Here is a 26180-nt window from a genome sequence, read left to right as displayed (position 1 = left end):
CACTATCTGTGGCCCTCCACAATTAACCACTCCTGTGGTCTATTCTACCTCCATTCCAGCTGCCTTGCTCCCCAGTAGGGTATTGTCCCCTTGCTTTCCACCTCCCCTTTATGTGTTATCTTCACATTTCAACTGTAAGCTCAGTGCAATTAAGAAATGTCTTGCTTTTTTGTTTTTGTATCACCAAAACTTAGCACAGTATCTGGCATATAGTAAGCACTTGGTAAATGCTCTGTCAATTAACCAAAGTACATCATTATCATCACTAACATTTATAGAGTGCTTACTAAGTGCCTGGTATTGTGATAAGTATTTTACAATTATCTCATTTGATCCTCATAACAACCCTGGCAAGTAGGGGATATTATTATTCCTATTTTACAGATGAGGAAACTGAGGTAGTGTGATTTGCCTATGTTTACACCACTAGTATTTGAGGGTAGGTTTGAATTCAAGTCTTTCTGAGTACAAATCACTGTGTCTCTTCACTGCCATACAAGTAATGTTCTGAACCTTTCTCTGCAAAGAAGGTAGGGGAAGTACAAGAGAAGAAGGAATCAGAAGTGATAGATCACTGTACACAGCCTCTCCCTTTTCTTAGAGGATTAAGGAAGTTCTTTGATAGGTCCTCAGTCTCTATGGTTGCTTCATGATGATTTATTGACTAAGGATCAGAATTAGACTTTTCAGGAAGAGCTGTCCCCTACCTGGCTTATGAGAGCTTGCAAGTAGTGGGATGATCCATCCTTTTCCCTCCCTTTTTTCTTTGTGTTTTATCTCTAATTCATAGCTATCTTCTTAGATCTAAATTCACTGCTTTTATAAGTTCAGGTCAGGAATTAGTTTTCCTTAGACTTCACTTTGTGGTCTTGAAGTTACCTCCTGAGTAATCTTGAGACTGAAAATTCCTGAGTTGAAATTCAGGCACTGGCTTAACAGAAAGAGATTTCTTCAACAACATGCAATTTAGAGAAAGAAGAAGATTGTCTCACATTTGGAGGATCTAAGCCATCCCATGTTAGGGTAGAATATAAAGATCATACCAATCTTCCATGATATTGCTGGGAGTTGCTTAAATTTTAAAAGCTTTGTTCAGCAAGAACATTACTTTCAGTTTAAAACTAATGAATAAAATCAACTACATATATGCCTTATTTTTCTGTATTTGTTCATGGGTTCCTGAATATCTTTTGTTTATAATGTAATTTCTATATTGGGCACAATAAAAGCTCTCCCATAGTTAACATCCATACCATGCTTGGCATATAGTAAGACTTGATTTCATTTTTTAAATCTCCATTGTCCAATCAGGTAAAGATGAAGACCCTTCTGGAAAAAGCAATCACTATGACCACTCAAAGAGAACCAAAAGTTCATTTCAAATTTGTATTAGTTGGTAATAGAAATGTTGAAAAAAGAAATCACATTTTTAAAACATCATTTGATTGGTGAATTTGGGGAGAATTAAGTAGTCACTTTGAGCATTAAGGTCCAACCTCTCACATTCCATATGAGCAACAGTCCTATTAAAATTTAAGATTTGGAATACAGCTTGCCAATAGAAATCTGATATTCTAAGAGATAGTCATTCCCAAGCTCTAACAGCTTCAGGCTATTAGAATGTCCTGCTGAGAGTTATTTACAAGAATGGACTTAATTTCCATATATTCATATATGGAAACATCCCTCTCATGTCATGCAGCAACAAAGTAGCTATTACAGGAAGAAAAGCCCAAATCCATTGTCTTCCATAAGAAAATAATCTCTGTTGCTCCTATCTTTCATCCAACAGTGATCCACCTTTGAGAAGCTAACCTTTTGGCAGCTAGAAATATATTGAAAACCTTGATTTGGAGTGTGTATGTCTGTTGTTTTTTGTTTTTTGTCATGACTGCTCTTTAATAGCACTTCCAGAGGCTGCCATGGATCCAGCACTAGCAGGACTGACTGCTCAGACAACTGTGATAGAAGTAAAAGCCTATGGAAGAATGAAGCTGAAGGCCAGAGTTAGATTTAGATGAAACTGTCTTGTGATAACAGTGATGTAGAATATTCTCCTCTATTATGTACCTGAGCAGAGCACATTGAGTGATATTAAAGGAAATGAATGGACTTCAGAATGAATGTAGCAGTTTAGACACAGTTTTAAAAAAGGGATGCCTGGGGTGTTCCAAGAGGACTAGCACCTCTAGTATGAGGACTTGCTGAGTTCTTTTCTGAGCTACTCTTCTGTAGGGCTACTCTCCCCTGTCCACCTGTCATCCAACTCTCACCTGGGGCTCCAAGAAGTTGTAGCATGAGCAGCCGCCACACCCTGATAAATCACCTTGGCAGACAGGCTAAACCAGGTTGAGGATAACTGACAAGGTGGCCTTAAACCTGCTGGCGAATTAGGGGGATGTTTACCCCAAACATGTGGAGACTTCCTCTAGTGGAATGGGTGTAGAACAGTTTGTTCCAATGGCCATGAAGGAGGCTAAAGCAGGTGCTGTGGAGTACTTAGAGCTTAGACAAGGTTATCCAGTATTCCTAGGTCATCAACAGTCTCCTTGATTTTTGTCCTGCCACTGATCCAAGAAAGAGTAAGACTGAAAATTTTCTACAACTCTGCCTCACTTAAATACAATTCATCAACAAGTCAAGACAACACCTATAATATCATTGGTCCTCTTCAAAAAAGAACAAACAACAACAAGCAGTTTAAAATATATAATTAATTCTTGGATCACATTATTTAGCTGTTTAGGACTATAATTACTTAACTTTTGAGTTTTAAATTTAAGATTGTTGCAATTCAGTCACAAAGTTCAGTGACAATGCTTTGTTTATTACTGTAATACTCATTCCTTTTTTATCATAGGTTCTTAATGTGGGTTCTGAATTATTTTTAAATTGGGTAGCTATGTTTCAATATAATTGGCTTTCTTGGTAATATTATGGATTTTATTTTATGCATTTCAAAATTAGCATTCTGGAAAGAGATCCATAGATTTTTTTTCCCAGACTGCCTGAGGGGTTTATGGTACAGAAAATATTAAGAACCCTTGACATATAAAACTGTGTTTTAAATACCTAAAAAATAAAGAAATTTTCCTGGTATTTTGCTCTGGAATTGGAGTATAATTATTAAAAAAAAAAAAAAAAGACAAACTGATACACTTGGGATCAAGTACTTAAGACTGAATTCAGTTCAGATGAACCTAGAAGGGGGCCCTGGAAGCTATTATTTTTATCACAATGTCTGATTGTCATCTTTGTTTTAATACTTAGACTAATAATTGTGAGGTAATGGGGGTAGAACTTTCTATTATGATTTAAGGAGAAATAAGAAGAGAGATTTTAGTTCCTAGTCTAATAAAGTAGATGTAGTCACAATCTCTGTTCATGTAGACCCCCCAGTTATAGAAACAGTCTCTGCCCTTGGGAATCTTGCAGGCAAATAGAATTGAGGTAAAATTTTCATTGTGGATCTTAGGCATGATCAGTGCTACAATTTGAGTAGACCCAGTGCCTAATACATAGAGCAAGTATTGAATGAACTCTTGTCATTTGGTTGATTGATAAACATTCTAGTACAAACAAATTGGCCTTCTTAGAGGAGGCAGAGCATGATGGGTAGATGGAGCTGTTCCCACTAATTCCAAACTCTACAACAGAATAGAACCAACACCAACTCATCTACTGAAGATTCCCATCCTAGCTCCTTCAACCCCACACACAAAAATTTGGAAGCCAAAATGGTTCACAAATCAGTAATTACCTTCCCTCCCACCCACCTCAGACTTCCCATCACATTCTGTTTGACACTTTTCTAATGTATTTATCATATGGTTAGCAATGTTGGCATTTATATCTCTCTACAAGACCATGCTTAATAACAGCCTGGATAAGGGCATAGTTAACCTCTCCATTATACCATCTCCAACACTTATTACGTGGTTTCCCATGCAGTAAAGGTTTGATACATGTTGAATGATACATTCCATGTTGAATGAATGGACAAACAAATGAAGGGATAGAATGATTTTTATTTATAGATTCTCAGAACCCACAATGAAGATCCAGAATCCATCAGAAGAGACAGAAAGAGAGGGAAGACCAAGAGCCAGGGAGATGAAAATAGTCCGGAAGAGGAGCTTAGGCAAGGTTGGCAAAGCCCACCCTGTTGTTGCCAAGGTCGTAGACAGAGTAATAGTTCCTGAGGAAAACATCTCCAAGGATCCAGAGGGGCTGACCATTCTGGGAAGGCAGGTAAGTGGGCATGATCCCCACCTCGCAGTAGTTGCTGTTGCTCTAGAAGTAAGAAAAAAAACGAGTCCTATCAACCTACTTCCTCCAGAAAGTTGGCCATCTCTGTCTGGAGGTGGGTCCCATGGAGCAGAAAATATTTGCCTTTGGCTTCAGCTTCTTTCCCTGGGCATGAATAGTTCTAAATATTCTCTAGAAAATCTTCTGTGATCACCTCATTTCACAAGGACCTGTCCCTTCCTAGATTAATCTATCCACTAAGGAAATGTGGAGGTGGGGATAGGGAATAAATACTTATTACTTTCTATCATTGTTTTTTCTCTTTGTTTAACTTTCTTTACTTATATTGGAAAATTTAAAAGAGCCCAGATTATGTTTTCTATCTCTTCACTTCACACACGCGCATGCACACACACACACACACACACACACACACACACACACACACTATGGCTAGCACCATGCTGAGCACATTATTTAATGTTTGTTACTGACTGATTGCTCACATGAGCCACATCACACTTCCTAGCACAGTGCCTGGCACAGAATAAGCACTTAACTGTTGATCTATCATATATCTATCACCTATCTATCTCCCTATTTACCCACCTATCTACCTCTGTTCTGTAACCATAAAGTCCTTCAAGAAAATTATCAAAATGGGATACAGGAGTCAAGTCAGGAAAGTTGCCCTGAGAAAGGAACAACCCAGTAATTATAGAGGACTGAGTATTGATTCCTAATTGACCTCTGTTCTTGGCCCTAAGTCTATGACTTGCACAATGGAACAGGTTACCCATGAGACAGTGAGCTCCCCATTCCTAAGAGTATTCAAGTTGATGTTGATGACTACCATATGGAGATGCTGAAGAAGAGATTCCTGTTTTGTGTGGGAGTTGGACCAGATTATCAGTTATGACCCTTCCAATACTGAAATTCTATAATTCTGTCACAAAACATTTTGAAAGAGCTATGTAGTAGGAGTGTATCTGATTCTTCAAGTCCCCCAACCCTGTGTTCTTTCATCCTTCTCATCCCAAGGCACCTAAAGGGTGTGATCTGGAATCTACAGTTTAATTTTCACTACTCCTCCACCTCTCCCTCCCCCTCCCTGCCTTGGAGTTCCTGAAGGTGGAGTTCCTCCTTCCTTTACCCTCTCAATTCACAGGGACCACCCCGAGTAAGAATGTCTAAGTTGAAAAATGAAGGGACTTACCGGAAGGACATAGGCAGAGGGAGGAAGGGGGAAGTTTACACCATTGATGTTGAAGGTGATGGTGGGCATGCTCTGGATATTACTGCAGCTGACCACGTACTGGAGGAGAGAAACACAAGAAGCAAGATATGTATATGGGGGGCAGGTTCTTAGGAATGCCATCCTAATTTGGGTTCCCAGGACTTCTACAGTAAGTTCAGGATAGAGACTCTCTGACCCAATTTCTATCTCTACTGATTCATTTTATCCAAATCAATCCTGCCCAAGTGATGATCAAACCATACCCAGACCAAGGGGCTCCTAACTCTGAATGTAATCCTCATAAACTGAAATAGGGGTCAGAGCTATAGTATAGAGGAATCAATAATGATGGTGGCAGCTTCTGTGTACATATAAAAAACTTTAAGATTTACAGTGTGTGTGTGTGTGTGTGTGTGTGTGTGTGTGTGTATAAACAAATATACATACATACATACATATATATGTAAAACTTTAAGATTTACAGAGAACTTTCTTTCTAGCATCTCAGTGAAATATAGAATGCAAGTATAATTATCCCCAATTTGTAGGTGAGGAAACTGAGACTTAGAGAGGATCCCTTACAGCTCCATTTTCATTCTGCTGGGCTCCAATGTACTGCATCAACTCAGAGAAAATCTGCTGGGGGGCAGTGAGGAGGGAAGTTCCAGTGTCCACAATAGCTTGGCAACCTTCAGAGCACCAACCGGTAGCCTGGCCTCCAATGGAGAACCTGTAAGAAGACAATCCTGGATGTTAGACAATTCTTGATAATGTAACTTCCTTTTTCTTGCCTGTATTCAAGGTTCTCTCTTCCACATGAGTCTCAATTTGCCCATTGCTGAGAAAATACAACTTCTCTCATTTCAGAGAAAACTTAGAGAGAGGAATTCCCAGCCTAAGTCATCTTGGTATTCCCCAAACCTAAGTGTCTGAATCTACTGGGCTTCCCCCATCCACTTTGAGCCAGGATTTGGGACAGTGGAAGCTGTCTGACTACTGTCCAGTCCCCTTAGGGACATAAGTCCCATACCTGCATTTACCTCACTCAGCTTTCTTATTTATGGACCCTTCATAGAATTTATTCCTCTAGAGTTAATCATATCCTTTCTTTGCAAAATATATATTATATATAGACTCAGGATATCATCCCTGACTTTTCTCTCTAGACTTCAGATCTCTCCCCACTAAGCTCTCTTTTTTCTAGACTGAAGGGATAATTATCATCAATATATCCATTTTGAGTCCCTTTCCCCTTGTCCCCACCACACCTCACATACCCATTAATGGCAATCTGCCAGTAAGCCTCCTGAGTGACAGGTGCCCAGTAGATCTCTCCAGTGAACATGTTGGTGTCCACTCCCCCAAAAGTGACTTCACCACCATTATTGGAATTCTCATTCCTGAGGACACAAGAAAAATATCAGCTTTAGGGAGGAGACAGGGAGAGGCAAGGGAGAAAGGGTCCTTCTCTTTCCCTTTTCTTACCACAAAGGTTCTTACTCAGCCCACAGGCCCAAATTACTCATCAACAACTCCACCCCCACTGCCCTTCTTCCCATACAAAGGAGAAACAAGGCAACTAAGATGACTCCTAATAACCAGGGTCAAGTGGTCAGTTAACTTTGGAGCTGAGATCTGTGAGCTCATCCTAGGGTAGCAGGAAAATATATTTCCTCTGAATCTTTGGAGGAGCATAGCAGAGTGAATAAAGAGATGGTTTCACAGCGCCAGAAGATTGGGATTCTAGTCCTACCTCTGACCTTAATGGTTGTGTGAAGGTCAAGCCAATTACTTAATTTCTCATTGTTCTAAGTTATTCCCAAAGGCTGTAAATTGCATTAAGGCAACTAGGTGGCACTGCAGGGGATAGAGTACTGGGCTTGGAGTCAGAAAGATTCCTCTTCCTGAGTTCAAATCCAGCCTCAGACACTTACTAGCTATGTGACCCTGATCAAGTTCTTTTTCCTGTTCTTCAGTTTCCTCCTTGTAAAATGAGCTAGAGAAGGAAATGGCAACCCCACTCCAGAGTATTTTTGCCAGGGAAGTCCCAAATGGGGTCACAAAGAGTCAGACATGATTGAACAATGACAAAAATTAGGTTTCGTGGGTAGAGAGAGTTTCATACCTGGAAACTCCCTGTACCAATGAAATCACAGGTTCCTTTTCTTCCCCTATCTAGTTTCCTTTATCTGTAAAGGGGGTCAGATTAGACAACCTCCAAGATCTTTTCTAGTCCTATACTGATGATAAGGACAATGCTCTCTATAATCTCTCCTGATTCTTATATAGGCTCTATATCCCTCATATATAGACTAGGAAAAAGGGAAGAATTGTGATTGCAAACTTCTTCCTGGCTTTCCAGAGCTTCCACAATTTAGTCCCAACCTCCTATTCAATTCATGCCCTACTGTTCCCCAACAGGCACCAGATCATCCAGTCATTCTCCTCACTGTCTCCCTCACTGGCTGTGCCAGGAGCTACCCTCTACAGCAGCTAATCCCCAGTAAGTCCTTGAGAGCAGAAACCACCTCTTAGCTATCCCTCCCCTCCCTGACCCATCCCCATCTTCATTCCCCATTCATTGAAGGTATTTAATAAGTACAAATTAATTCATCCATTTCCTTATTGGGAGTGAGAGAAAAGGAAAGAGCCACAGAGCAGGTTCTTAACCTTTTGTATGTGTATCACAGACTTCTTTGGAAGTCTGGTGAACCGTGTGGCCCCCTTCACAGAATCACTATTTTTCAATATGATGAATTTCTTTTGTAGTATTATGTATTTGATTTTATACACTTAAAGATATACACATATACGTGTATATACTGATAAAGCCCAGGAAGTGGCTGGGGAGCAGAAGAGGCAAACAAGTCACCTACCCACTAAGGTAGAAGGCAAAAACAGGGGCATTGAGCAGATTCTCTTGCAGGAAGCCCTGCATGACAGTGGTGGCCCCACCAGAACTGATGGCAGGATAGGCCAGACCCAGGATCCCATCGAACTGGGCATACACAAAGTTGGTGCCAGGTTCAGTCTCGCTCAGGCCAAACTCCTGGTTGGTGATGGGGATGCCCTGGATCTGTGGGGGGGGTGGAGAGTGAGAGAGAAGTCCATCAGGTCAGGCTAGCTCAAAAGAAGGTCATAGGGAGAATAGCTTTTCTCTCAGGCCTACAGATGAGCTTAGTCTTCCCACTTTACTGAGGCAAGTGAGGAGAGGATCAGCCTCTGTTATGATATAGCTTTGTGGTGGGAAAGGATTAGAAAGGAAAGCGAACCTAAAGAGACTTAGAGCCTTTTCCACAAGACAGCATGATACATAACTTTGATCATCCTCCCCATATGCCTCATGCTGCTTAAGGTTCCTGAAGCCAAACTAAACCCATTGCAGAAGGAAAAGGAAGAAAAACCAGGGGGACAGAGCTTCCTCTCTTCTATGGCTAGTCTCCCAACAAACCTGAAGAGAACCTCAGAGATCAGCTTGCTGCCTCTGGCTGGACTCCCACATATCTCACTCCCTTTTCCCCTCTTCCCCCATAACTACTCACTGTCACAGTGTCATAGCCAAAGACTCCAGTAAGGCTCCCTGTTCCATACTGAAGAGAGAAGGTCTGTCCATTGCTGGAATAGGTAGAAGACTGGCTGGGGTTGAATTGGGGATGGTTTGCTGCTCAGACAAAAAGAGAATGTCAGTAAATGCCAGTAAGTCCTGTTCCCACTACTCCATTCCCCACTTCTCTGCATTGTAGTGCAATGGAAAGAGTATCCTTGGTGTTAGAAAAACTGACAAAAGTTTTATCTCTGCTATTCATTAGCCACATGACTCTGGGAAAGTCATATATCACCTTTAAAAACCTCAGTTTCCACATATATAAAATGTGAGTAATAATATGTGAATTCCCTCTCATATGTAGTGGCTATAAAGAAGACTGACACAGATTTTTTCCCTCTCATGTTTGCACTTTCCTAAGTAGAATAACTGAATATTTGAATGGCCTTTCACCTCTTTTCCTTTTAACCTCTAAGGTCCCCACTATAACTACCAGGATCCAAATCCTTAGCCATCCTTCAGGACCCAGCTCAAGTGTGGACTCCCACATGAAGTCTTCTCTGACTTGGTGAGTTCTCCTTCCTCTGAACTCCAGAACTTATGGTTGGTTCCTTCCCACTAAGCACCATATCTTTTTCAGTTGAGTTCCTTATATCTCCTTCCTTCTTCTCTCCCCCACCACCTATGGTACTCACTGCAGGCCTGGCTCTGGCAATAGATGGAGGGCACCCACAGGTTAGAGGAGCCAGTGTCGAAGAGGACCAGGAAGTTCTGGGGTGGGGTTCCGATGCTGATCTCCCCATAGTAAGACATCTAGGGAGGAAGATTGGGTCAACATATTACAGAGATCTGCCCTCTGCCTGACACATAGTAATTACTTAATAAACGTTAGTTGACTTATGTACTCAGATCATCTCCTGCCTATCTAAAGTCTTGTAGCATCTAGCAAAGCTAAACTGTAGGCACAATTTGCATTCTATCCTTTAAATTTGCCTTATTCATCAGTTGACAGTCTACAGAGTCCCAAAACGCAGGGATGGGAGGGACTCAGAGACCATTCAGTCCAACCTATACCTGAAAAATATTTTCTACAAAGTCCTTGAAACATGGTCATCTAGTTTTGACTTGAAGAACTCCAATGAGGGGAAAATTGACTGAGGAGTCACTTTTAGATACCTTTAATGATAAATTGAATTTTTTTTAATCCAAGTCTAAGACTTTATATTTATTTCTATACAGTTTCATCATATTTGATCTGGCAGAGTACTCTAGCTTGCCAAGATCTCTGTGGTTTCTGATATTGTCATTCAACTTATTCCTTAGTTATTCCCACCTATTTTCATGTCACCTGCCAATGCAATAACATTGCAGGACCTATCTTGAGTCTCAGTACAATCACCTTCATTAAAGTATAAAGTCCCTCCAGGCAAAGACTTTGCCCCTCTCTATCAAAATGGGAGTCTCCTGAGAGTGGAAAATGTCTTTTTTTTCTGCCATCTAGGAGCCTCTCCCCAAGAAATGCTCATCATAGCTGACTGTCACACTCTGAGCTGTGCATCCCAAGGGCCCCAGGAGAGCAGAAAGTCAACCTGGAGCTTGAAGAAAGAGAGAAGATATTCACTCACATCCATATAATTGGCCAGGGGCTCATAACCAACAGCAAACTGGTTGAAGTATTTGGAGGCAGGGTCCCACTTGTGATTCTTCAAGAAGTCTTGAAGCACACCCTTCTCTTTCATCACTTGCTTCATGGACTTGAATTTCTTCAAAGGGACCCTGGAAATGGGGCATTAATATCAATAGAATCGTCCCAGTCATCTCTTCCTCCACGACTCAACCAATCCCACCCACAATCCAGCAGCAAAGCCTCCATTGACCAGGTCAGCAAGAGCTCAGAAACAAGAGGCATAATTTCCTCCTACCTTTGGCTGTGTCTATGCAACAGTCTCTTTCAGACCCATCTTTTCAAGCACTGAGATCTTATGATTTTCAGTTCAGCTACTATCTTTTACAGAGGATCTTCCAAAATGTCCTTCAGATAATAAAATGCTCTTTCCCTACTCTGAAGTTCCTTTGTATTAACTTTGTATATTGTTGTTCAAGAATTTTCATCATGTCTGACTCTTCAAAATCTCATTTGGGGTTTTCTTGGTAAAGATGTTGGAGTGACTTGCCATTTCCTTCTCCAGCTCATTTTACAGATGAGGAAGCCTCGGGGTCATACACTTACTAAGTGTCTGAGGCTGGATTTGAACTCACAAAGATGAGTCTTTCTGACGTCAGGCCTGGCACTCTATATCCACCACAACTCTACCTAGCTCCGCTTACTTTGTATATATTTTCTTTTCACTTCTTTTTTTTCTGCTTTTTTTCCTGTGGATTCTATTTTCTTCCACCTCACTTCTATCCCACAAGCAGCTAAGTGACATAGCAGAAGAAACACAAGACCAAAAACTGGGAAGATCTGAATTCAAATCTTTCTCAGGCACTGGCTATTTGACCTTGGGCAACCTCTGTCCACCTCAGTTTCCTCAACTGCAAAAAGGGAGTAACAATATAACCCCCTGTCCCAAAGCCCATATTTAGAAGATTCTCTTTTATTGGTAAAGATGAATGCTCTACCCTGAGTGAGGGGTTAAAATGGTCATAAGATCTCTAATCTTTACCAGTTCCTTTTGGGACTCTCCAAGGAAGAATCCTCTTTGAGTTCCTATTTGGGATGCCAGGATCAGTCCCATTTGGGACTCTTGAAGCACCAGACTCTCTAAGAAATGAATTGATTCAGGTGTTTCTGGCTTCCAACTTCAGAGAGAAGATGGAAGGAGTCAATCCCATTTGCTGAAGGAAAAGACGCTGAGAAGCAAAGAGGAGCAAGCAGTCTCTATTATGTCTCTATTCCCAGCTACTCTAGAGATTTAGGGAGTTTTCTATTAGGTTAGAACTCTCTTGGTTGATCTGAGTTATTTCACTCCCAATGGGAGAGTTCCTTCACTCTATATGCCTGGTATATATTGTCCTATGCATAACTTTTGATTTCTGTTTTGCTATGATTTGAATAAATGAAATTTTTTTTTCTATTCTCTATGTGTGTTCATTGTGGAACTGGTTTTGGGGGTCAAGTCTTGGACTGACAGCTTGGGGTCCACCTTCTCTTCAAAATGACAATACAATCAAAAAACAGATGGAACCCAGTCATATCCCCTAAAACTGAAAATATTAAAGAGAACATATGAATTTAATTAAAGAGAGCATATGGGAGAGTGGTAACCAACCCCAACCTCCTGCTTCTCCTACTGGCAGGAATTAAAGTCTCTCTTGGAGAAGAGAGGGAGACTAAAAGGTTGGAGATGTCTATTCTGTCTCCCTTAAAGCCCCACACAATGATAGGTCCTCAAAACATGTGCATCCCTGTCTAAACATATAACTCTCCACTACTTATTCCTTACAATAATAACATCTACCTCCCAGTATTGTTGTGAGGATCAAAAGAGATAATATTTCTAAAGCACTTAATATAGTGCCTAGCACATAGTAGATGCTTAATTAATGTTTGTTTCCTTCCACCATTCCCATAGAATATGTTTCTGTAGGAACTATTTAATTAAAAAAAAAATCTTCTGTCATATACATAGTAAGTTCTTAATAAATGCTTGATAGCTTTAACTGAATTATTATGCAATTGAAAATTCTAAGTTGAAGGATGGAAATGGCAAGAATGAGCATAGAAGCACTGAGTCAGTCCTTTAGCTTTGGCCATTTCCCCCATATCCCAATTTCTTTGAGATTCTTCTTTGCCTTTCAGAAGTTTTGGTGTTATAAATGTATTTGATTATAGAGTAACTTATCTTTCCTGTTATTCCTCCCTCCTTCCTAAGACCATGGAATCTTAGACTTGAAGCTAGTAGGGACTTCAGAGGTCCTCTAGTTTAATACTCTCATTTTGATTAAAATGTGATCTAACTTATAAGTGAAAGATACAGGATCTAAATCCAGTTGCTCTGACTATATACCTTTACCAAACATCTAACTCATTTTTTAGCTAAGATAGATAGATGTCTCAGTGGATAGAAAGAAAGAGCTTGGAGTTGGAAAGATCTAATTTCAAATCCTACTTCTGATATTTACTATGTGACCCTGGGTAAGCTACTTAACTTCTCTGTGCCTCAGTTTTCTCAATCTGTAAAATGGGGATAATAATAACATTTACTTCTTAGAGTTGTTATTAGGAGCAAATGATTTAACATGTAAAAGGGAAGTAGAAGGGAGGAGGACAGTAATAAGTATAAGTCCCTATTATGTGCCAGGCACTGGGCTAAACAGTTTACAAATATTGTAAGCACATTGTGAACCTTAAAGGCACTATATAAATACCCACCATTACTATTATAATAAGGAAATTGAGGTCAAGGAAGGTTAATAGACTTGCATGTTATACTATATGGTAATACAAGTAATACATACTACTCTGTAGTATACAGAGCCAGAATTTAAACCCAATTTCTCTGGCTCTTCCCAGTACACTGGGCTGCCTGCTCCCTTCTCTTTCCTATGCATTAGTTTTCTGCAGCCACCACCAACCCCATACCCAAGACTTACTTGATTATCTTGTCTGCCTCTGAAAAATGGAGGCAGACAAGGGCAATGATTAGCCACTTCATCATGGTTGATTTCTTCGCCAAACAGTAGAAACTACTGTTACCTCCTGAGGTCTACTCTGAGCTGACGAGAATCACTGGGGACTCTCATATATATATGCATCCAGAGTGGGCTATCTCCCCTCCTTCACATATTCCACTGCCAGACTCAGTAAACAGAATAATCAGTTGGCATAAATGGTAGGGCAGGAGCTGATGGGGTCTTAACTTCTTATCCAGAGTTTGACTGCTTAATCTGCTATTAAGTACCCAGAGCCTCTTGGTCCCAAACAAACTAAGTAAATGCTAACATGATAACCAAATACAAATTGGATTGTGATACCCCCCCTTCTCCTCATGTTCGAGGTTCTCTCCCCTAGTTTGAGAGAGGGGAAGGCATGGAGTGAAATGATAAGTTTATTGATCTTTAGTTTACAAAAAAGGACTGTTCAGAGAAAAGATTAGCAAGGATTTTCCTTGAGAAAAGAAGATTTAAAGACAATTCTTTGGGATAAAAAAGAATCCTTGAAGCCTTATAGTCACTCTCTCTGTAAGGAAAAGTTAATCTAGACTAGCAGAGAAATCCACTTACTAAATATAGGTTGAAGGACTGGTGGAATGCTCTCAGGATCCAAGCTGAGAGTGGGGAAAATCTTCTGTTTCTCTTATATACCACACACCAAGATCAATGGATTAGAACTCAGGAGACAGATCTTAAGACTTATCTTATTATAGAATCATTACATCAGGCAAAGATGATAACTGCAATCTCCATGAAGAAAGGGACATCTCCATGAGGGAAAGAATCTTAGAATTCATTTAGAGAATGCATTTTGCCCAACTCCCTTTTTATTATTATTATTATTATTATTATTATAGCTTTTTATTTACAAGATATATGCATGGGTAATTTTTCAGCATTGACAATTGCAAAACCCTTTATTCCAATTTTTCCCTTCCTTTCCCCCACCCCTCCCCCAAATGGCAGGTTGACCAATATATGTTAAACATGTTAAAACATAAGTGAAATACAATATATGTATACACATGTATACAGTTATTTTGCTGTACAAAAAGAATAGGACTTTGAAATAGTGTATAATTATCCTGTGAAGGAAATAAAAAATAGAGGGATTGGGAATTCTACGTAGTGGTTCATAGTCATCTCCCAGAGTTCTGGGTGTAACTGGTTCAATTCATTACTGCTCTATTGGAACTGATTTCCAACCCCTTTCTTTGATAAAGGAGGAAATGGAGGACCAAAAGAATTAAATTTCTTCCTTCTGCCCTCTTTTCTCTCTGTACTCTCATTTTTCCTGAGTTCATCAACAATACTACATTGCTTCCACTATCATTCAGTTAAATTCAACAAGAATTTCTAAAGCATCTGTTGTATCAAGTATTTTGCTAGGGGATGGAGATACAAAGAAAAAAAAAAAAGTCCAATCAGTATCTGCCCTCAAGAAGCTTACATTCTTCTGGAGGTGGGATTAAGGGGAGCAACAAAGATCTATAATTTCAATGACATGGGTAGCCCACACACCCGTATAAACAGTTACCACTACATTGATTCCATAGACAAATTGTTATGGCCAAAAAACTTCATTATCCAATAGCCAGATGAGTTCTTCTACACTTAGCTAGGGCTAGTTCTGTAAGCTTTCATATATACTCATTTTTAAAAATGACATGCAAAATAGAATTAGGGAAAGTAATTTATAGTACATATTCTTTTGTTCTGAGGGCAAAAGTAAAGTACTTGTAGCTAATAATGCACAGATATTGGGAAAACCCTATTCTAGTTACTCATGCTAGGCTGAGATCTAAATTAGACTCTCCACTTTTTCTCTACTCTCTAGGGATTTTTTCATCAACCAAGGGTTTAATTATCAGCTCTTTGCAGATGACTCCCAAATTTATATATCCAGTACTAATTTCTCCCCTGAGTTTCAATTCCCCATCACTAATTCCCTATTGGATATTTTTAACTGGAAGTCCCTAAAACATTTCATATTCAATATAACCTAAACAGATCTCATTATCTTTCCTCCCAAACTTATCCCCTCTTCCTAACTTCCCTGTTTTGTTCACAGACACCAATATCCTTCTAAGTCTCAAAGGCTTTCAGTCTGCATTATCTTTCACTTCTCCCTTTCACATAGTCAATCAGGGGTCAAATCTTGACATTTATATTTTCACAAAATCACTAGAATCAGGCCCTCTGTCTCTCTTCACACAGCCACCACCTTAGTCTCATCATTTCTTGCCTAGATTATTGCAATCACTTCCTAATTGATTCTTTTCTCTTCCATTCTCCAATCTATCCTTCTCAGCTATTTAAAGCTATTTTTCTTAAGGTTCAAATCTGAATATGTCACTCTTCCCTTCAGTAAACTCCAGTGTCTTCCTATTGCCTCTAGGATAAAATATAAATGCTTTTGTTTGGTTTTTAGAGTCCTTCACAATCCAATCAATCTTTCAAGCTTCATTGCACATTATTCTTCCTCCCACTTGATAAAATCCAGTCAGACTGGTCTTTTCTCTTTTCCTTTCACAGGGTACTCCATCTCCTGTTTTCATGCTCCATGCCTAAAATGCTTTTTCTCTTCACTTCTATCTTGTCAAATCTTGCTTCTCTATAAAGATGCAACTTAAGCATTATCTTCTTTTCTTTATTTCTTTCCTTCCTTTCTTCCTTCTCTCCCTTTTTCCTCCCTTCTTTCTCCTTTCCCTCCTTCCTTTCCTTCTTTTTTTCCATTCCTTTCTTCTTTCCTTCCTTCTTTTCCTTATTCTTCTAGCGTTAATGCCCTTTCTCACCTCCCTACTTGATAACTAAATTTGCTGTTGCTCAATCATGTCCAAATCTTTGTGAGTTCTTCGACCATAACACACTGACCCTTTCTAACCTGAGGGACTCATCATTTGATGTCATATCTTTAGGCATTTTAATACTGAGGTGTAAGTGGCTTATGTCTTGGGTTCTTGTATCTTGGATTCCTTTTGTAGTCTAGTGAAGCTGTGGTAGTCCTCAGAATAATATCTTTAAATGTATACAATAAAATACATGGGGACAGCTAGGGGACACAGACCCGGAGTCAGGACCCTGGGGTTTTCTTGGCAAAGGTACTGGAGTGGTTTGCCATTTCTCCAGTGGATCACCTTTTGTCAGAATTCTCCATTATAACCTATTTTGAGTAATCCTTCATGGCATAACTCATTGTTTTATTGAACTATGCAAGCCCCTCTGTCACAAAATAGTGATCCAGGAGGAGTATCTAATTACCTCATATTTATTTGTACTTATTCCTACATTTCTAAATCCTTATAGTAGCAGGGCTGGAAACCCACTCAAGAGAACAAAGAAAATGTGAGAAGAAAAAGGAATGAATTATGTGGTTTCTGGGGACATAGGATGGGAAGTCTAGTTGTTTTAGTTAGGAACTCAATGGGGACATACAGAGAGTCTCACTTTGCACAGTTAAGGCCTATCTGGAGAGGCTGAGTATTAAAGAGAAAGAGAGTGGCACTTAAAAAAAAATCCTGCTAGAGGCTCATTGTACATGAACACCTAGTACAGCTCTGCCCCCAGCCAAGCCCAGGATCCATCTCTGGCAGGCTGTGGCAGGCACAGGAGTAGATGCAGGAAACCTAATCAGGTGACCTTTGGATAAGGGGTTAAGAACAGGGAACAGAAATCCATTCAAAAGCCCCAAATTAAATATTGATAATGAGTCTTGAGTGCTCACCCTTCACCCCTCTTCATCTCCCCCAAGCACTCAGCCTTTGATTGGGCCCTCAGCAGGATATGGTTATCTATAGAAGTGTGGAATAACACTTGGCCAACTGCACCCCACCCCCTGCACTCTCAGCTTCTGAGAACAGCAAGATCTAGCTCCAGAGCTCAAGACTAGCAGGTACAGGGAAGAGGGGTCACATAGGTGCCTGGAGGAGAGAGGTCATATCCACAGCTCAGTTGTTCTCATCATAGCTCCTGGCCCCTCATGCTGGACTTTGGGCTAGGAAATCAAAACAGCCCTACCTATAGAAGGCTAGAAGTGGCTTTATTAGAACTTCTGCTGTTGAGGGGGGGAGGGGTTCTAGGAAAGGGGAAACTGAGATCTATAGAAATGACATCTTTCTAGGAGACTAGATAGGGAGATCAGAGAGGCCCTGGGCCTTTTTTCAGTATCTCCAATCTCCTTCCTCTGGTTGAGAGGTGAGATAATGGTTCATGGAAGTGAAAACAAGGAGATTAGAAGTCTCCATGATACTCTGGGTAGAAGATCCTATTTGGACATTTCAGAAATGATATTCTTCACCTTTTTTGTGTCTTGAATTCTTTTTTTTTTAATTTTCAATTGTATTTTATTTTCCAAATACACGTAAAGATAGTGTTCAATTTTTGTTTTTGTAAGACTTTGGGTTCCACATTTTTCTATCTCCTCTCTCCCAAGACAGCAAGTAATCTGATATAGGTTATATATGTACATTGACCTTTGCAATCTAGTTTAGCTTATGGAGTCCTTCTCAGAATAATATTTTTTCTTATTTTTTTAATATTTTGAAGTTCTTTATTGCATTTTTAAAGCGCAACATGGATAGACTAAAAGGAAATAACCATCATTGACCAATGACCACTAATGTTGTCTGCTTCCTGTGGGTCAGGTCATTTCCTGTAACTTCCTGTCACTGATTTAGGGTCTAACTTTTAGAGAGTAGAATAATATTTTTAAATAAAATTCATAGGGGCAGTTAGGGGACACAGTGAATACAGCCCTGGTCCTGAAGTCAGGACCTGAGTTCAAATATGGCCTCAGACACCTGACACTTACTAGCTGTGGGATTCTGGGCAAGTCACTTAACCCCAATTGACTTAACAAAATAAAATAAAATAATAGCATTTCAAGAGGAAATCAGTTCTGTTGAAATATACTTCTCAAAATAAACAAGTTCATAGAACCTAACTTGAGAGAAAAATCAAGTTAGAGTGAGAATGGAACTGAGTCTAACAACCTCATTTTACAGAGGAAAAAACTGAAGCCCATAGGAAGAAAAATGGCTTGCCCAAGATCACATAGCTGGTTCTTAACAGACTTGTACTGCAAAGAGTTCAGAAAGTTAGAGAAAGAAAATAAAGACATAGACTGTAAGCGGTTTTTCAAGGCATTTAGCCATGAAAAGGAGAGATATAAATGATAGTTGATTGGGATGGATAGGTGAAATGAGGGGTGTTGTTATTGAAAAGGCAGAAAAGAAAGATCTCCTTACTCCAACTATAGGATTTTCCCCACTATGTCAACATTGCTCACTTTCTCACTATATCATTTGGTTATCAGAGAACCCCTACCCTTTACGTAGTGGCAAGGAACTGGAAACTGAGTAGGCACCCATCAGTTGGAGAACAACTGAATAAGTTATGGTATATGAATGTAATGGAATATTGTTATTCTATAAGAAATTATCAGCAGGAGGATTTCAGAGAGGCCTGAAGAGACTTACATGAATGGATACTAAGTGTGAGTAGAACCAGGAGAACATTGTACACAGTTACAACAAGACTATGCAATGATCAATTCTGATAGACTTGACTGTTTTCAATAGCAGGGTGATTCAGGCCAGTTCCAATGGTCTTGTGATGAAGAGAGCCTCTGTCTGCGCCCAGACAGAGAATTGTGGGGACCGAGTGTGGATCACAATATAATATTTTCATTTTTGTTGTTATTTGCTTGCATTTTGTTTTCTTTCTCACTTTTTCCTTTTTCATCTGATTTTTCTTGTGCAGCAAGATAATTGTGGAAATATGTATAGAATAATTGCACATGTTTAACATATATTGGATTATTTGCTGTCTAGGGAAGAAGGGAAAAAGGAGGGAGAAAAAATTTTGGAGCACAAGGTTTTGCAAAGGTGAATATTAAAAATTATCTATGCATATGTTTTGAAAATAAAAGGCTTTAATTAAAAAAGAAAGAAAGAAAGAAAAAGAAAGAAAGAAAGAAAGAAAGAAAGAAAGAAAGAAAGAAAGAAAGAAAGAAAGAAAGAAAGAAAGAAAGAAAAGAAAAGAAAAGAAAAGAAAAGAAAAGAAAAGAAAAGAAAAGAAAAGAAAAGAAAAGAAAAAAGAAAACAGAAGATTCAGTAGAATTGTGGTTATATTACCTTCTGGATGGAGCTTTGCCCTTTCTCTATCTCTGGTGGATCTTGGAGCTCAGCTCCACACTGATGAGCCAATTTGTCTATTCCTTCTCCTTCCTTTCTAGAAGGAGGTCTCAGAGTTCTGCTGCTTTGAGTCAGGGGCAGAATTACCCAGTGGCATCTCTGTATATCACAGATGTACTTCATAGGCTCTCCTGAGCCCTAATCCTATATAGACTACAGGATAGAAAAACCAGAATAGGATGAAACAAGGGTCCAAGGGTCAGGTTTCACCTATCTGTAGGACCAGTAAGGATGAAAGCCCTGAGAGACCTAAGAATAAGTTAGAGTTTCATAAAAAGATAAGCTCCAGTAGAGTGAGTGGACTGTTTCAGGATTACAGGTTGTACTTCAGGATTCATGAGATTTAAGCATATTAAGTGTCAGGACCCAAACTGGTACATCAACAGAGTCATAATACTTATGAAACTCCAACTCTCCAAGTTGACCCTCAGTCCAGGCAGTTTCAGGACTCTTTCTATCTTCACTTGAAATGTTTCTCAAATTCTTTTTTTTTTCTTATTTCTCATCATTATCACCTTAATCCAGGCCCATATCACCTCATCACCTCATAACCAGGTTACTACTGAAGGGTCTGCCTCCCTCCAGCCCAATCCTCTATATCTCTGCCAGTTTTAACTTTCCAAAGCATAGCTTTGATCTTGTCAAGAATGCCTGATAGCTCTCTTTTTCCTACCACATGAAACTCAAACTTCACTACCTGGCTTTCAAGTCCCATTTGAATAGGGTTCCAAAAGTGCCTAACCAACCTTGTCTGTCTGTACCATTCACCAAAAACACCAGCCCTGATTGTTCTATTTTCTAAGAATTTACACTTCAAAAATCAGCAAATTCTCCAAGTTCGTTGCTAGGTAATCTCTAGAAAGTAATGGAGAAAACGTTAATATTGCTGATTAAACTTAAAAGGCTGCCCCGCTACACATTTTTCCTTCAGAGTTAGTTGTTAAATATTTACCAGCATACTCCTGCCTCCACACATCCCTTGCTCTTTTTGTTCTGCTCTTTCCTTTTCAAACAAAATAGTCACGCAAAATAGAAGACACAAAGATGGCAGAGATACTTAATGCAGTCCCCAAAAGGTATAACATCTAATATCTGATTCTAGTAAGAAAGCAAATAGAGATGTAAAGGTGGAGAGGGCCGCAGGTACTGGGGAACTCTGAGAAAAGTATACTTGAAGCTAAGATACTTATAGCAGGGTGTTAACTCAGTGTGATCAATGAAAAGATGGTTCTCTAGTTCACAGTACTTAGTATGGTGATGTAATGGTTCTCTAGTTCATACAGGCTTGTGATGTAATGATGTAATCATACTGAGGTATTTAAGGGCTGAGAGGACTGGAAATAGAGGCATTCCATCTTTGCTCATTCTCCTGGTGGCTCTCCTGCCTACTTCACTCATCCACTAAGATCAAGGCTGGTCCCAAAATCCTCCAGAGAGCTAGCCTGGACATTACATAAAGGGATGGGGCAGAAGGACAGGGCCCTCACTGGCTGGTCCTCATCATTACAAAGATAAATATAAAGTTTTATATTTAGTTAGTATACTACTATATAAGTAGTAGCTAGTATTAAAGTCAGGTCTTTCTGACCCTGAGACTAAGTTTTTTTTGTTTTTTTTTTGTTTGTTTGTTTTTTTGTTTTTGTTAAATACTACATCAAGCTGCTTTTCCCCCACCTTTGATCGAGGCTTCAATCTGGCCCACAAAAAGCAGTTATGTCCAAGGTTATAGTTACTGTTTGCCATAACAGAGATGATAGAAGAGAAAGGGCTATGTTCTACCAGAGCTCCTTCTAGGGCTGGAAAATTCATGGGTTGATTGAAATAAATGAAAAGAATCTAGGACAAGAGATCAGAAAAGACACTAACTAGAGAACAGTAAAATGACTTAGTTTCTCTCCCCAAACTTCATTTCCTCATGGTCCTAAGACAAAGGCCACCATCTCCCCCATCAAATCAGAAATCTCATTGTCCCCAGCTCATAGGTTCCTAAGATTCAGAGTTGTAAGTAGACTTAATAATGGCTAACTTCATCATTTAACAATGAGGAAACTTAGACTCAGCCATGAGAAGAACTTGCCTGAGACCACACAGGGCTGAGATTTCAACCTAGGTCTTAACTCCAAATTCAGTGATTTTTTTTTTTCCACAGCAGCATACAGCTTCCATGACCCCTATACTGGAAGCTACTGGTACTGAATGGTGTTAAGATAAAACATTACATCATTACAGCACACTAAGGTAGAGTGTCTCTAAGGGCTTATGGCTGGCCCTATCTTGGTAGAAGGATGGAAAAGAGGAATTTCAGTGATGGAGAACAAAGGTAGCAAGAAGTCTGACTGACTAAGCAGAAATTTGGATAGCCAAAATCCCCCTCAGATGTGAGTGAGACCTGAATTAGAAGAAAACCTTAACTTAGTTTTGAAGGATCATGGATTTAAAGTTACCTCAGAGGCAACTGTCTCACTTTACAGATAAGGAAACTGAGGCCACAAGTGATTAAGTAATTTCCTCAAAATCACACATCCAATAAAAGGCAAAGAAAAAAAAAAAACTGTGCCTTACTGCCTTTATTTCCTCCCTTTGAAAATCCCATTTAAATACTTCCTTTTTACTTTCGCAATTCCCTCATCTAGAAGCAATCCTCACTCTTCCAATCTCAGAACATTATCTTCCCTATGTATTTAATCCTCACCTAACATGTATTACTGAAAGGAGCAACATGGAGGGAGAGCTGGCCTCAGAGTCAGGAAAACCAAGCTTCCCTCCTCTGACACAAACTTGCTTTTTGATCCTTGACTCCCTAATTTCTCAAATGACCCTGGAAATTCTCTATGTTTATAAATTGCAGAACTGGTGCTAATGTGCTTTGATAAGGGCCTTTCCTCCCTAGTGCTCCTAAAACAACCACAAATGTGTGTCATAATTATAAGGCAGCTGTAGAGGACACTAAGTGACTCTGTGGACAAAATGCTGGGCTCAAGAAGACCTGAGTTCAGAATCAGCCTCAGACACTTTGTAACTGAGAAAGTCAATTAAAACAATCTGCCTCAGTTTCCTTAACTATAAAATAATGATGATAATACCATCTGTTCTACCATCCCCCTTTCCAAGGTTAGGTGAGGATCAAATGAGATATTTATTAAAGTGTTTAGCACAGTGCCTAGCACATAATTAATGCTTAATATGAATGTATATAGTATGTCCCAAAAGTCTTAGATTGGTTATAAGCTTTAATAAAGTTATTAAACAAGATAAATAATTCAAAATTTTCCTTTTAAGCTAAAAATAGCCTTAATAATTTTAAATTGCACTCTAAGATGTTTGGGATACCTGTATATATTTAATTGAAAATTCTCTGAGGACTAAACTAATATTGATTTTCACCTTTGAACTCCCTAAAGGTCTTATACACAGAAAGGATTTAATAGAAGTTTGTTGAATTGAAAAGAGGACAGTATTAAGTCCAGTGCTAATGCAAACATAGTATCTCTGTCTTTACTTTTTATTCACTAAAGGTTATTAATGTATTGATTCATTTACCAACTTTTTTCTCTTCAACTCCAATTTGTTTCCCCTTCTTCCATCTCCAGTGGAGTTCAGACACCTAAACACTGCCATTTCCATTCCTAATAGAGCTTATGTGATGATCTTAGAAGGTAAAAGGTAGATCAAGACTGAGAAAAGAGACTACTATTTGGAGAGAAGTTTTCATATCCATATCTACCATCTTGATAAAGCATCAAACAACTCTTATTTACATTTTTGAAAATACAGTATTTTGAAAAGAGCACTGCTGTTTTTTGAGCACCAGATCTGCCTCCATCTCTGTGATGAAGTCACTTCCTTTCTTTGTGGCACATTCTTAATTTGAGAGGAAGCCAGCTGGGACAGGGTAGAAAAAATCATTTGTCAAATTTTAAATCCAAGAATTCATATCTCAAATCAGCAAATGCTACAACTCAAGACTTGGTTTATTATTTTGTTAATTGTCCAGACTTTACATAGTGATGGAGAAAATGTTAGTAATGCAGTTTAAATATAAAAGTTTATTATATGTGCATTCTTCCTCCCATAATAGCTGGTTGCTAAATAATTACCAGTTCAGTTCATGAGGCAGAGAGAAAGTATCTTCGACTCCATATCTTTGGATGGAGTCATCTTCCCTCAGATTGCTTCTTGGGCTCTTTCTACTAGATTTCAATACTTTCAAGGTCAGGCCTGCAATTGACACTGGACTACATACTCTCCTAAGTAAAGAAGAGAAGGAATTCCAGTTACATGTAAAACTACAGGAGACCATTCCAGTATGAAGTTTGAAGAATAATTCAGGAAAGGAGGAGGGAAGGGTAAGTATGCAAGCCACCAGCCTGTCTTCTCTTGCTGAGGCTGGTTTTAATTATACCGGTTCAACATATAATTAACAAAACCAAGGCTGTCATCCTGATTCCCCAGGGTCCTGGAATTCACAAGGGAACACCTGAATCAACCTCAAGGAGGTTCTATCAACACTTGGCTTTCTCACATTCAAACACACATGAAGTATAGGGGATAAGGATAGGTGAGCATGTCTTTATGCTCCTAAGATATCTTGAAATTGCTCTGAACCACCTTCAGTTGCAAGCTTTGGATCAGTATCTTTAAACCTCATTTGCTTCCTATAGTACAGCCCTCAAAGGTGTACAAAGTGAGTGAATATAAATAGCAATTATTTCTGTTCTAGCCAGAAACTCTGAAGAATCTAATTCTTTTGTGAAGGCAATCTAGGCCATCTTTTGCCCCAATTCTTACCTGGACCTTAATCCTGAATGGATGTTACCTCAAACAAACTGAGACCAGGGAAAGATCCCAGCTTAAAAAGTACAAGATCTCCCATTGTATCCTGGGTCATTACTAGTCATCCTAATCTAGGTATTATTACTGGATTGATGATTCTGGAGAAAAAAATGAGGCTAATAATTTAGCACATCTTTGTCTCACTTAAATCCAATTCACTCTCAAATCAAGACATCAACCCCCTAATGCCATTGGTCCTCTTTTGAGAAAGGACAAACAATAATCAAGTGTTTTTTGCAACAACTTTGTAAAGTAGGGAATGCAGAGATTGTTTTTATAGATTAGGAAACAGCCCCTTACTATTAGAAAGTGGCACTGCTGGGACTGATTTAGATGGTTTGACTACATCCAGTGGTAAAGATGAAAGGTCCAGGACTCCAAACCCAGTTCCTCAGCCTATAGAGAGCTTAGTACCAACAGACTTAATGTCTCTAACCCCAGTTTTCTCCTCTATCAAATGGGGATAAAATCTATCTTCCCTACCTTACAGGTGTATGGTAAGTATCAAATGAGATAAGGAAGCAGGCTTTGCAAAGTTAAAAGTGTTTATATAAAGGTTAGATGTTATTGTTGCCAAGGAGTGGGCTTGCAGGACCAGGGCCCCTCCTGGTCCAACAAGAAAGGTCAGATCTGAATAGGAAGCTGCATCCTTTCCTCTTTTGGGGTATGCCCTGGGGGCTGGGCCAGGCAGTCAACCATCCTGTTTCTAAAAAACAGAATTGGAGGATCAGCAAACACAAACTGATGATGATGGTGATGATAGTGGTAGCAGTGAAGGTGATAAAGGAAAAATGACTTCCATCATGAAACCACACCCAAGCTTATCAGCAGGACCTCCTGGTGGCTGGAGTCAGATAGTTGGACTAATGAGCAATAAATACTCTGATGGGTATTATTCAATCCTGCCCCTTCCCAGGATTAGGAAGGCCTGGCACTACCCCTGCTCCTCCTTTCCTCCCCAAGAAGGAAAATTTGGATCAGTTCTGTTAGAGAGAATAGTTCCTGTAATTAGGTAAGGTGTAGGGGGAAAACTTTTTCCTTATATCCCTCCACCTCATCCCATTCTCTAGTTTGAAGGGAAAATTCAGAGGAATCATGAAGAGAGGAATGAGATTACTTAAGAGCCTTTGGGAGTAGTCCAGGCTTGTTTTACTTTTCTCCAGAGAAGAGGCAGCAAAGATGAGGCCCTAGAAACTCTTGACTGTTAGCTAGTAAAAACAAAAAAAAAAAAACAGAGCTTTGCATTGTACAAAGCAATTTCACAACCTTTGTGCCACTTGATTTTCACAACCTAACACCATGTGAGGAAACTCAGGATTATTATTTTTATTTTACAGGTGAGGAAACTGAGGTAAAGTGAGATTGAAGAGGTTGGTTAGCAAATTCTTACTTTTCTCAAGCACCACCTTGTACATGAAAATGTCCATCTCCCGCCAGTTATTATAGAGCCTTCCGCCTTCCCAAAATA

At 39.4% G+C, this 26180-nt stretch overlaps 1 protein-coding gene across 1 annotated transcript; it reads right to left on the bottom strand.

The window, feature by feature from the left end:
- Positions 1–4008: 4008 nt before the first annotated feature.
- On the bottom strand, positions 4009–13738 carry PGC (progastricsin). Its single transcript, XM_074265439.1, has 9 exons — positions 13626–13738; positions 10655–10805; positions 9725–9842; positions 9028–9146; positions 8362–8561; positions 6763–6885; positions 6068–6215; positions 5465–5563; positions 4009–4293 (listed from the first exon to the last, which is right to left on the bottom strand). Exons 1-9 carry the CDS (start codon positions 13688–13690, stop codon positions 4138–4140), a joined length of 1179 nt encoding a protein of 392 aa, XP_074121540.1. The 5' UTR covers positions 13691–13738; the 3' UTR covers positions 4009–4137.
- Between the last annotated feature and the right edge of the window lie 12442 nt (positions 13739–26180).

This window comes from Sminthopsis crassicaudata, chromosome 4 (assembly GCF_048593235.1).
Source record: "Sminthopsis crassicaudata isolate SCR6 chromosome 4, ASM4859323v1, whole genome shotgun sequence".
In the NCBI taxonomy this organism is placed as follows: domain Eukaryota; kingdom Metazoa; phylum Chordata; class Mammalia; order Dasyuromorphia; family Dasyuridae; genus Sminthopsis; species Sminthopsis crassicaudata.
Note: the sequence above shows the minus strand (reverse complement) of the source record. Positions and strands in the feature narration are given on the sequence as shown.